Raw genomic sequence first — 11,901 nt, forward strand, 5'->3', positions numbered from 1 at the left:
TTTGGTGTGTTTCTCGTTTGTCTTCTTACTCGTGGTCTTCCAAGGTTTGCTTTGCTAGCTTCCGCATTACACCTATTTATTTCGGTCCTAACATAAAGATCATCATGCTTGTAATCAGAAAAATCGTAGAAGAGGTACCTCAGTGAGGGGAGACATTCAATGATTGCACCGATATTTTGATTTTGAGATAAAAGCTTATCAGCACTTTAGAACTGTATTAGAATGTCAAGCAGGGTGATAGAGTACATTGTTTACATCTGAACTTTTAGTGTTCCTTTAGTGATCCTGAGTTTATTTTCCTCTTAATGCAGATGTTTATCTTGCTGGGACCGTGATGTTCATATTCGGGATGGGCTTGTATGGATTGTTTATCACTGATTTCTCTGCTGATGGGAGTCCAACTGCCGACCGTGCCCTCAAGCATTCTTCCTTGTTTGGGATGTTTGCTCTGAAGGTATAGTGCACTCTGGATCTTCTTATGTACACTATTGCTTTCCCAAAACTGTTTTCGCGCAAATCTTAATGGTTCTTATACTTCCACTACATATTGTTGCCTTCCTCATAAACTTCAGTGTGTTCATTCCTGTTTGATTACTTGACAAAGAAAATTAGAGATGACATAAATGATGCTGGTTACTTAAGAATTGTTTAAACTTGCTAGTAGTCTGCTAAAGATTGTGGTACTCTCAGAACTACAATGCATTCTGTTTGGCTGAAGATTGTTGTAATCATAAGAAGTGTAAGTTTCAGGAAGCAACATTACTTCTTTTGTAATTTACTGTTATGAGTTGTGAGTGCATCTAGCATGCATCAAACACAAAACGTATGTGCAATTGTAGCCTGTAGGTATAGAGTTATCTGTTTAGTTCTCTGGTTTGAATATTCAGTTGATGGTGCTATGCAGGAGAGGCCAAAATGGATGAAGATCAGTTCGCTTGATGAACTTAAAACCAAAGTTGGACATGTAATTGTTATGATCCTTCTAGTCAAGATGTTCGAGAGGAGCAAGATGGTCCCTATAGCCACTGGTGCTGATCTATTGAGCTACTCTGTGTGTATTTTCCTGTCCTCTGCTTCCTTGTATATTCTTCATGCTCTGCACAAGTCAGAATGAATGTTGTCATACCATACTTGTGATACATGTATAGCCAAGTTATCAAACTTTTGAAGCTAGCATTAAAACATAAAATTCTGAAAACCTTGGATTATTGCTCCAGATTTTCGGAGAACCGAATGCTTCTATCTCATATAGCTCAACAGTGTTCACTAAAAGTGAAAATATACCAGCAACTAACATTTTCCACAGATTGAATAAAAGAACATAATAATCGAAAGGAAAAAAAAGGGATGCGTCTGCCGGGAGTCGAACCCGGGTCTATTGCTTGGAAGGCAATTATCCTAACCGTTGGACTACAAACGCTTGTTGTTTTAAAATCATGCCGTTTTTTATTTAACTAAAAAACACGTGCCACAGAAAGTTGTCCACAGGCTCCACACAATGTGAAGAAACTTATGGTTAATTACTAAAGCGGAAAAGGAAACAAATTAGTAGTAATCTTAGGAATAGATTTATGGATTGATTCCTTTCATAATAATCATTTTACGTTAGACTTTTGATATTAAAAGATTAACAAAATTTATAAATGTCATGATGAAATAAGTGTGATGTGTATTATCTCGTATGGTATAACTAAATTGTGTGATTAATTATTGATAGTGAAATCAATTTCGGGCATTAAGAAGATTTGGTACTTAAAAACTCTATATAAACGTAAATTCACAAGTTGTGATTATCATGTGAGCTCTAAATAGGTTAGCTTGCAAAATAAAAGGTATAAAGTTGAGCTTATGGGAGTGTAAGATGATTCTTTAAAAACATATAAAACATAATGCGTGAGATAATATGAAATTAGAATATTAGAGAAATTTACTTTCCACACAAGATGTTTTTTTTTATTGTTATTAATCTTTGTTATTTAAAAAAAAAAAAAACAATATCAAAAATAAAAACAAAACGTTTACTACGACTTAATTCAGTCAAGGTTATATTGTAATTTATGCGTGAAAATGTCCTACCTAATACTTATCATAACAAGCCTAGTGTATCTTTTAAATTTTTCTCAAAGTTTCTTCTAAAATAAGTAAAAATATCATGTTGTGTTAACTCACCTAATGAGCTCACCGCCTTTAACACAATTTTAAAGTAATTTTTTTTTTTTGTTATGGACATTTTAAATATCTATCAAAATAAATTAGTAAATTATAATCATTTTAAATGTACTACTACTAACAATTTTGGAAAAATAAAGTTTGAATTATAAAGCTGTTTAAGTTTTCTATAACATTTTTATTAGGTTTATACATTTTGACAAATAATTTTTTAATTTCGAAAAAGTAAAATTTAAATTTCGCTAGCATTTGATGATGATATTTTAGAATATATTATATTTCAAATATTTATTAACCTATAAAATTTAACAATTTTTTTTTAAAATTTAAAAATTTATTTTCAAATATTGATTAACTTAAAAAACTTTTTCTAGTACTACTTTTTTCAACATCTTTGCAAAAAAGTTTCTTTATAAAAAACACCAATTAAAAATTTATTTTCAAATATTTATTAACTTAAAAAAAAACTTTTTTAGTACTCCTACTTTTTTACAACATCTTTACAAAACATTTTCTTTATAAAAATACCACCAATAATCCTTTGACACGCAGGAATATTTGGGCCCCAGAAGAATAGACAGAGCCGCATCTAGAAGCATTGGTCACACGTTTCCCCAAGTCTCTTTTGGCGCCAAAATCATCTTTCGCATATCACAGCGGCTGCTTCTCTCCACTGTCTTTCGCTAGTCGCCGGCGAGTTTTTCTCCGGCAAAGAAAACCCTAGGAGAGCTTTCTATCGTGGAATTCGCGCCGAGTAATTTCTCTGATTTCCTTCCTGCATTCCTTACCGTTTACTTCAATGTCGGAACATCGGGCCAAACGCCCCAAAATCACCAGGTACTACAAACGTTTCACTTACACTGCATACAAGTTTTGACCTTTCTCTCTTTTCTTGTGATCGATAACTTCTTTTCCTTTTTTAAGGTATTTTTCTGCAAAAAAATCAGGCGTGTTATAATATTAGGGTTTATTCGTCCTTTTGTTGTATAATTTCACTTGAATATCTGTAAAACCAATTCCAAAAAGCGTTTTACTGATATATCTGGTTATAGTTCTTGTTTACTTGTTGAACTGATGATTTCCACCAACAAGATGAAACTGATAGGCCATAGACCGAGGAGGTTCGTTTTGCTAAGTTTCAAAAGGATCCTAACTCTTTGTGGCTTTGATTTTTTTAGTGAGTTCAATTGGAATACTGGTTTCATTGTTTAGGATGCTTATTTTGCATATTTGTGTTATAATGTGTAGGGGCAAAGATGATTATATGCCAGGAAACATAACTGAGATTGAGCTTCATAACTTCATGACATTCAGCAAGTTGACATGCAAACCAGGCTCCCGATTAAATCTTGTAATTGGACCAAATGGCTCTGGAAAGAGTTCTCTAGTTTGTGCAATAGCACTCGGTCTTGGTGGTGAGCCTCAGGTCAGAAGAAGTTGAAGGAATCAAAAAATTATTACCTGTGAATTTCAGGGATGAACTTATACTAATTGAGATGCAAATTGTGTAAAACTGCAGCTTTTGGGGAGGGCTTCTAGTATTGGAGCATTTGTGAAACGCGGGGAAGAATCAGGTTACATCAAGATTTCCTTGAGAGGGGAAACCAAAGAGGACCAGTTAACTATTGTGCGAAAAATAGATACGCGGAACAAGTCTGAGTGGATTTTTAATGGTAAAAAATCGTTATCTATAACAAATGCTTCAATTTATTAACTGTTTAACTCTATTTTTGTGAGGACTTGAATGATACAAGTTCTTCAGAACTGTTTTACTCTTTTCACGACATAATGTTTATAGATTAATGTTTCAAGTGGATGACTTCTTGCGTTATCAATACGAGTGAATTAAGACTTCTATTACTTGGAATTTTCTCAATTTTTCCAAGATGAATTATCCATCTTCCAGGTCTGAAAATTCTTTATCTTTTGATTGTCAAATTTCAAATTTAGGAGCTTGTGCATGTTCACTTTGCTATCCTTTTTCAACTCTTATTATTCTATCCCGATCTCCTCTTTCCATTGTGATATTTGCTTAGAAGGCTAAGATTCACACCAGAATTCTTCTCAGTTTAAGTTATGTTAAATATGGATATTCTTCTGTAATTAGGTTCAAATTGTTGCATCTTGTATGGAAACATGGTGAATCGTGTTTGCGATTTTGGCCCTCTTTCATTGAAATGTTATGTTTCATGTTTATGAAATTGGAATTTTTCTTGCTTCTGGTAATGGTATGAATGATTTGTAATTAGTTCAAAGCTTTGGCAGTATTTTTTCAGGAAGTAGACTGGAAGGTTGTTACTTTGGTCCTAGTGGTACTTTAGGAGGAAGACCAGAAGTTGTCACTTTGATGTTGTTGGCTTGCAGTTGTCTATATTGCTTTAATCAAATTTTCCAATAGTGCTTTTTGAGCTCAACAGGGAAGCAGATTTAATTGTTTATTTTCTATTTTTAACTCTATTTGGTGTAATCTAGTCCTCAGAAGCCGGCCATGGGACACAATTATTTTTTTTCCTATTACCTGTTATATATACCGGAGGATGTTTGATGACCAGCTTCTGCACCTTCCACTCCAGTTAATCTGTTTCTGTTCCCTGTTGAATTTTTTTTCTCATCATCTTAAAGCATTTTCTGTTCCTCAACTGGAACTTCCTACATATGTTTGGTTGAAGTTCTTTGAATATAAGTAGGTTCTTGCTTTTTTTTTTTTGTAAAATAATGTCTCTCTTCGGGGCTCGGGCAGCTCAACCTTTTTGGAGTCAGCAGGACATTGTTAAAATAGTTGAAAGAAAATGTAAATTAATGTGGGATACTTTTAGCAGTCATTACATGTTTTGTTTTTCTGTTTCAGGAAAAGCTGTGCCAAAGAAGAACGTAACTGATATAATTCAAAGGTTCAATATCCAAGTCAACAATTTGACTCAAGTGAGTTCTATGTCTGCATAGATGATGAATATGCCATGTTGCTAAAACATCAGTGGAACCTATATATCCGCACCCTAATCTATCCCTTTCTCCCCAAAAATGAAAAAAAGTAAAACACACTAGTAGGACCTCTAAAATCTGAATTCTGAACACATTAACAAAACCATGTTTGCTCAACTCCCATTTTTGAAAATTCTTCCCTTCTTGCATGATGGGAATGTTTGTGAAATGGGAGTTTTAAGGAATTTCCCCTAATTTAAATACTGATCTCCAGTTATTTTTTGAGAATTCCCATTGAAAGATAATTTTGCAACTTATTTAGAAGAAAAGATTTTGATGCTGTAACATGTGGATATTATCTTTATGATGATCTTTTATTGTCTTAATGTTACATTCTTGATATATAGTGACCACTCAGCCAGTTCCTTTGGTTGTATGTCACCAACACTTCTGTTGATAAGTATAGCAAAACTAGATGTTTTCCAAATAATTGGATAATGTTTCAATTTGTCAATTTATTTATTTTTACAAAATGTGAAGTTCTATAGTAATCCAGTTGGATTATTAGTTCAATATTAACTCTTCAGAAATTCTTTTTCTCGTAGAATGACTTTTACTATATATATTTTCTTTTGGTATAATAAACATTTTATTACCTAAGAGAATATGTACATCACAAGATACTCAAAGACTGGACAGTCCCCAAACCTTAGTCTTCAATTTTCTTATCTCAACATATCAATAACATTCAACTAAGCATACTAAGGATAGAGATTAAAATCAATTAGTTTCCTGGATAAACTAGTTCATAGCTCCCCTATAGTGCACCTCCTGAATTGTATGTCTCATGACTGATGCTGATGGATTGCTTACCTTCTGTAAGATCCCCATGTCCTTTCCCTCCATATCCAGTAAGAATCCAGCACTTGATACTGAGGTCTGCTGGATTTTTACTTAATATGTTATAATCTACTTAGTGAATTCTTTTTCTAAAGTATTCTGATTTTCTTAATAACACATGCTATGCAAATGTGAAATCACAATTCTGGGAAATGAAATCTTAAACACGCTCCATGCAAATGCACATGTAAGAATATTTAAATAGAATGGTATGGCATATCATAGTTGCTTTGTTTTTTATTAAGTAAACAGTAAGTGGTTTACTGATATCCAGCAATAAGATGGAGCCTGTGCATGTATAAAGTAGAGGACTAAAACAACTAGGCTCCCTCAAGTCCTGGTGCGGACTATTTACATTTTGTGGACCTGGAATTCCTATAGTCTTGTATGGTAGTAATTGGGTTTACGAGCTTAACCTCATCATCTATATGTTTGGCTTTACACGAAAAAGAAAGTTAACAAAAACCATCACACTTGGTTTTGCTACTGGCTTCTATTATATTCTCAAACTATTTTGGGTTGGCAGATCACGGTTGTTCTGAACCAGAGTTAGCTCTGGAAGTTTCATGCACGTGACAATTTTTATGTGAATTATATACTTATATGCCACATGCAAATGTGGTCCAGTTGCACTGTTTTTGCTCTCATGACTTGGGGGAATCTCAAGGTTTAGGTCTAGGAAGCACCTTCTTTATCCAACCACATCATGTACTTTGCTCTTGGGCCTTAAGTGGATGTTGTACTGAGTGCTTAGAGTTCTTCCAATTTGCTCTACACAAAGTCTCTTATTTTGATGTCTTATTTGGTCACCATTTTGTGCCATGAGCAGAAGTATGTATGATGGAAGACCATCAATATATTCATAAAATTCTTCACTATCCTTCTATTTTTACATTTTTCACCTACTGGTCTATGTTGACTTTGTTGTAGCAGATTTACTTTTTATCTGCTTGCCTCTTTTTCTTGTTTATCTCTAGCTCTTCAAACAATTTTTATAACATCTGGCAGAATAGATCAGGACCCCCTAAACTTGTCGAGTTCTATTTTGTGCGCACCTAAAGTTTGCTTTGGCCTAATTAGCCCCGTGAACTTGGTAATTTGATTTAGCCTTGACCTCCCTAGACCTGATGTGGCACAAAGCGCGAATGCACTCTCTATTAGGCACATGGGTAGGAAGAAAAATCGAAATAATCAGCTTCCAAGTGGTTATTTTCAATTGTATTTCTCCATAATTGATGTACTAGACTCAATTTAGTAAAATATAGTAGGATTTGAAGTACATGTTGTAAATATTGACCAGTACAGTTTTAGTATTGACTTTTGACTTTCGAGGAATATACAAAGTTACTATTCAATTTTTTTTTATTTCTCTATATATTTTCTTAATATATTGCATATTTAAGTCTTAATATGTTTTTTATTATTTTTCTTATGCACTGATTATTTGTTTCAACTATATATTTCTTTTCTTTTTTTGGATCCAAATTTACAAAATTTAGTTGGAACTTTATTTATATTAGTCAAATTAATGAAGTTCAAACAAGTATTTTCTACATAAAGGAAAGAAATGTGTATTTTTTTTCATGCAAAGACTATTTATTTCAATTGCTCACTCGTTCTTTTCTCAGGTCAAATATGTAAACTATTTGGTTGAAATTTTATTTATTTCTTCTTTAGATGCAATGATTATTCGTTCTAGTTGTGTGCTTCTTCTTTTCCTGGCCTTGATTAGAATTTCATTATCTTTAGCCAAATAAAAAATATTATAGTCAAAATATCATTGTTCCATTTATTTTTTGTAGAATTGGCCCTGAAAAGATGATCTAAATAATTAGTGAACTTAGAAAGGTACAAATATATATTTTATTCTAAAAAAAGCACATGGACAAAAAAATCCATGTGGTAATGCGTGTGTCACACATCCATGGGTTGTTAGTGTCCAAGGGCTTATGACATCAAATTACCAAGTTGAGGAGGGTAATTAGGTCAATGCGAAGTTTAGGTGTGCTCCGAATATATTTGACAAGGTTATGATCTATTCTGCCTGACATCTTTTTAATTGTCTTAATTACTCCCTCCATTTCATTTTATGTGACATTGTTTCATTGAGCACTAAGAACCCATTTGGATCGACTTAAAAAAAGTAGCTTTTGAATAAAAAATAATAAGTCAAACTTAAATGACTTTTAAGTCAAAAAATAAAAAGTAGGGGCCTGCCTACTTTTTTAAAAAACTTATTTTAAGTTATTTTTAACCTTGCCAAACATTTCCTAACTTATTTTAAGTTGTTTTTATATTTGTCAAACACTTCCAAAAGGCAAAAACTGTGACCAACTTTTAAGCCAATCCAAACACCCTCTAAGTTTAAGAAATATTTTTGAAATTTCTGATTTTAAACATGCCATGAATTTATGTGGCCTGAAAGTGTGTCATTAAGGGTAAATGGAATTTTATAGTTAAGTTGTTTACAAATAAAGAAATATGCCATTCTGTTTAGAAAAACCAAAGGAAACAATGTCAACTTAAAATGGAACCGTAGGGTACTCTTCCTTTTCAACTAGTCATATATATTTTCCTTAAAAAGTTTGAGACCTTAAACTAAATAAAGAGTTTACTTCCCTCTTGTAAGATTTCCTTCCTTGTCTTTATAATCTAGTTGCTGATTTATGCTTATTCTATGGGGAGGACCTCAGTTTCTACCTCAAGACAGGGTTTGTGAGTTTGCAAAGTTAACTCCTGTTCAACTACTTGAAGAGACTGAAAAGGCTGTGGGTGATCCTCGGCTACCAGTCCAGCATGTTGATCTTATAAGCAAAAGTGAGGAGCTGAAGAAGTCTGAACGAGTTAGTTCCTACTTGCCAATCTGTGGAAGCTTTCATAAATTTACTGCAAAGCATTTATTAGTGAACAAGGAAGACGTCTTGCCTTATTTTTTGACAATTCAAACTGTATGAAAATATTTCATTATTGATTTTAGACTGTGAAGAGCGGCAGAGAGACATTGGATCAGCTGAAGGAAGTCAATTCTCAACTTGAACGAGATGTGGAGCGTCTTCGTCAGAGAGAGCAACTCCTGGGACAGGTGAGTTTGGAGCTTCTTCCTAAACTTTGGTGGGAGCTTTAATCAACTATTAATATGGTTTGTAGGATATGCTACTGATCTCCCCAAAAAAGTAAAATAAAAATAAAAATTTCTGTTATTAATATGTTTATAGGCTGAAACGATGAAAAAGAAATTGCCATGGCTGAAGTACGATGCTAAGAAGGCCGAGTTTATGGAAGCTAAAAGGCAAGAGCAAGATGCCAAAAAGAAGCTGGATGAAGCTGCTGAGAATTTGAATGAACTCATGGAACCTATAGAGTATGCTAGCTTATCGTGTAAATTGTTGATTGAGTTAGAGATTTTGTATCTTTATTTCAATATCCAGGTCATTTTTTTATTGCGTGAAGTTTTGCAATTGCTTGACATTAAAAAATTCAGTTTTTTAAGGGCCCTGCTTTTTCAATAGATTTCAAATGGATACTAATCAAAAAGTACATTTCAAGTTGAGTTTTCGTCTTTTCTTTCTTTTAAATGTCTTGTTTTGACTTTCCTTAAATTTAACAATTTGGTCTCAGGGAGAAAAAGCAAGAGAAAGCCGAACGAGATGCTAAATGCAAAAAAGTAAATGGCCTGTTGGGTGAAAATGCCAACAAGCGTATGAAACTTCTGGATCAGGATAGCCGTTTGGTATTCTATCAGAGCCTCAATAAGATAATCATTTTGATTATTTCTTTTTCCTCTACACTATCCAACTTTTACTTTTTTCTATGATAAAAGGATGTTCAAGTGAATGGAAAATATAAAGAAATGGAAGACTTGAGGAAGCAAGAAGAATCTCGTCAACGTCGAATTTCAAAAGCTCAAGAGGATCTTAGTGCTGCCGAATTGGAACTTGCAAATCTTCCTCCTTATGAACCTCCCAGAGATAAAATTGTAGGCTTCTTTTTTTCTTTACTGTATCTTCTCGTACCATACTTGCTTAAAGTACAACCATAGGCATGAGGTTACGTACCGAAGGATGCCTAATTTGACCATTAATTATAGAATTTCAAGGAAACCTTACTTTAGCTATTGTCTTGTAGCTTTATTTTATGTAAGATACCGCAAACTGATCTCTGGCTAATGCAAATTTTTGTTGCTGAACTGGTTGAAATCTACAGGATAGTTTGGGTTCTAAAATTTTAGAGCTGCAAGATGGTGCACGGGAGCTAAGGTCTCAGAAATCAGAAATAGAAAGAACCCTTGATCGGAATAGGACAACATTCAGACAGTGCTCTGATAAGTAAATATCAGGATTATGTTGCTGTGTTTTGTGCATTAGATAATTACTGTAAATTCTTGCACATCCTTTCATTCCTCTGCAGATTGAAGGAGATGGAGAACACAAACAACAAAAGGTTACGTGCTTTACAGAGTTCTGGTGCTGAAAAGATATTTGAAGCTTACAATTGGGTTCAGGAGCATCAACATGAATTTAATAAACCTGTCTATGGTCCAGTTCTTCTTGAGGTATACAAATATGCTTATGCTACTACTTATAGACCTAAAAGGTTATTAACTACTTTGGTGAAATGGAAGCTCAGGTCAATGTTTCCAATCGGATTCATGCAGATTACCTAGAGGGTGATGTACCAGGATACATATGGAAGGTAATTAACAAGAATTTTTCTTCATCTGTGTCTTTAATTCTAGTATATGTGGCCGAAGCAGATATTTCTCTCTCGCAACCCTCCTCTCCCCCCCCCCCCCCCCCCCCCCCCCCCCCCCCCCCCCCCCCCCCCCCCCCCCCCCCCCCCCCCCCCCCCCCCCCCCCCCCCCCCCCCCCCCCCCCCCCCCCCCCCCCCCCCCCCCCCCCCCCCCCCCCCCCCCCCCCCCCCCCCCCCCCCCCCCCCCCCCCCCCCCCCCCCCCCCCCCCCCCCCCCCCCCCCCCCCCCCCCCCCCCCCCCCCCCCCCCCCCCCCCCCCCCCCCCCCCCCCCCCCCCCCCCCCCCCCCCCCCCCCCCCCCCCCCCCCCCCCCCCCCCCCCCCCCCCCCCCCCCCCCCCCCCCCCCCCCCCCCCCCCCCCCCCCCCCCCCCCCCCCCCCCCCCCCCCCCCCCCCCCCCCCCCCCCCCCCCCCCCCCCCCACACACACACACACACACACACACATATCTTATGATACCTTCTTGGACTTTATCTATATCTGAACATGGTACTCACAGAGATATTCTTATAAGCACTTCTTTAAAGTTTATACTTTGGGTATGAATTGAAGTACTCCTTTTTTAATTTGTGCTTTGCTATGAGATTTGAGGTTGCAGAAAACATTGATTGGTGTTGTATTTTTACCAAAATCTTATTTTAACCGTTAAGTGATATTCCCCAATTGCTTACTCATTTAAGTTGTGACTTCACTTAAGATGGTTTTGTTGTTTGCATGGGCATATTGTATGTTTATAGAAATGAAATTTCTGTAGATTATACAAAAGGGACACCAAAGCATTTTAGAATCAAGACTGCTAATCTGATTTGGTGTTGTTGAAATTTGTTTCTCATCTCATCAATTATCTTATTTATTAACATATGCAGGCCTTTATAACACAAGATGCTGCTGACCGTGACTTGTTATTTAGAAATATGCGATCATTTGATGTTCCTATTATAAATGTAGCAGATAAAAGTCAGAGCCGTGTTCCCTTTCAAATTACTGAGGAGGCATGTATAAGCTTCTTTGAGAACTCTTATTTTGATGCTGATCTATATGATCACTTGGTTTCTTACAACTATCTTCCACAGATGCGTATGCTAGGTATCGATTCAAGGCTTGACCAAGTTTTTGATGCTCCCGATGCAGTCAAAGAAGCTCTAGTCGGTCAATTTCGGCTGGA

At 35.8% G+C, this 11,901-nt stretch overlaps 2 protein-coding genes and 1 non-coding gene across 3 annotated transcripts; 2 read left to right on the forward strand and 1 right to left on the reverse strand.

Moving 5' to 3' along the window:
* Positions 1-290: 290 nt before the first annotated feature.
* LOC125851162 (uncharacterized) lies at positions 291-1,115 on the forward strand (the record flags this gene model as incomplete). The annotated part of the gene is made up of 2 exons (XM_049530944.1): positions 291-454; positions 905-1,115. Coding segments are annotated over 2 exons (374 nt in total), but the record flags the coding sequence as incomplete, so codon positions are not given.
* A 233-nt stretch (positions 1,116-1,348) lies between these two features.
* Positions 1,349-1,420, reverse strand: TRNAG-UCC (transfer RNA glycine (anticodon UCC)). Its single transcript has one exon. It is a non-coding gene; the product is annotated as a tRNA-Gly (tRNA).
* Positions 1,421-2,782: 1,362 nt separating this feature from the next.
* On the forward strand, positions 2,783-11,895 carry LOC125851163 (structural maintenance of chromosomes protein 5; the record flags this gene model as incomplete). Its single annotated transcript, XM_049530946.1, has 14 exons — positions 2,783-3,006; positions 3,418-3,595; positions 3,689-3,842; positions 5,018-5,091; positions 8,685-8,834; positions 8,969-9,073; positions 9,207-9,352; positions 9,610-9,721; positions 9,812-9,967; positions 10,195-10,316; positions 10,399-10,543; positions 10,618-10,683; positions 11,603-11,728; positions 11,810-11,895. Coding segments are annotated over exons 1-14 (1,658 nt in total), but the record flags the coding sequence as incomplete, so codon positions are not given.
* Positions 11,896-11,901: the final 6 nt, after the last annotated feature.

The sequence above is a fragment of the Solanum stenotomum genome, unplaced genomic scaffold (assembly GCF_019186545.1).
Source record: "Solanum stenotomum isolate F172 unplaced genomic scaffold, ASM1918654v1 scaffold23114, whole genome shotgun sequence".
NCBI lineage: Eukaryota > Viridiplantae > Streptophyta > Magnoliopsida > Solanales > Solanaceae > Solanum > Solanum stenotomum.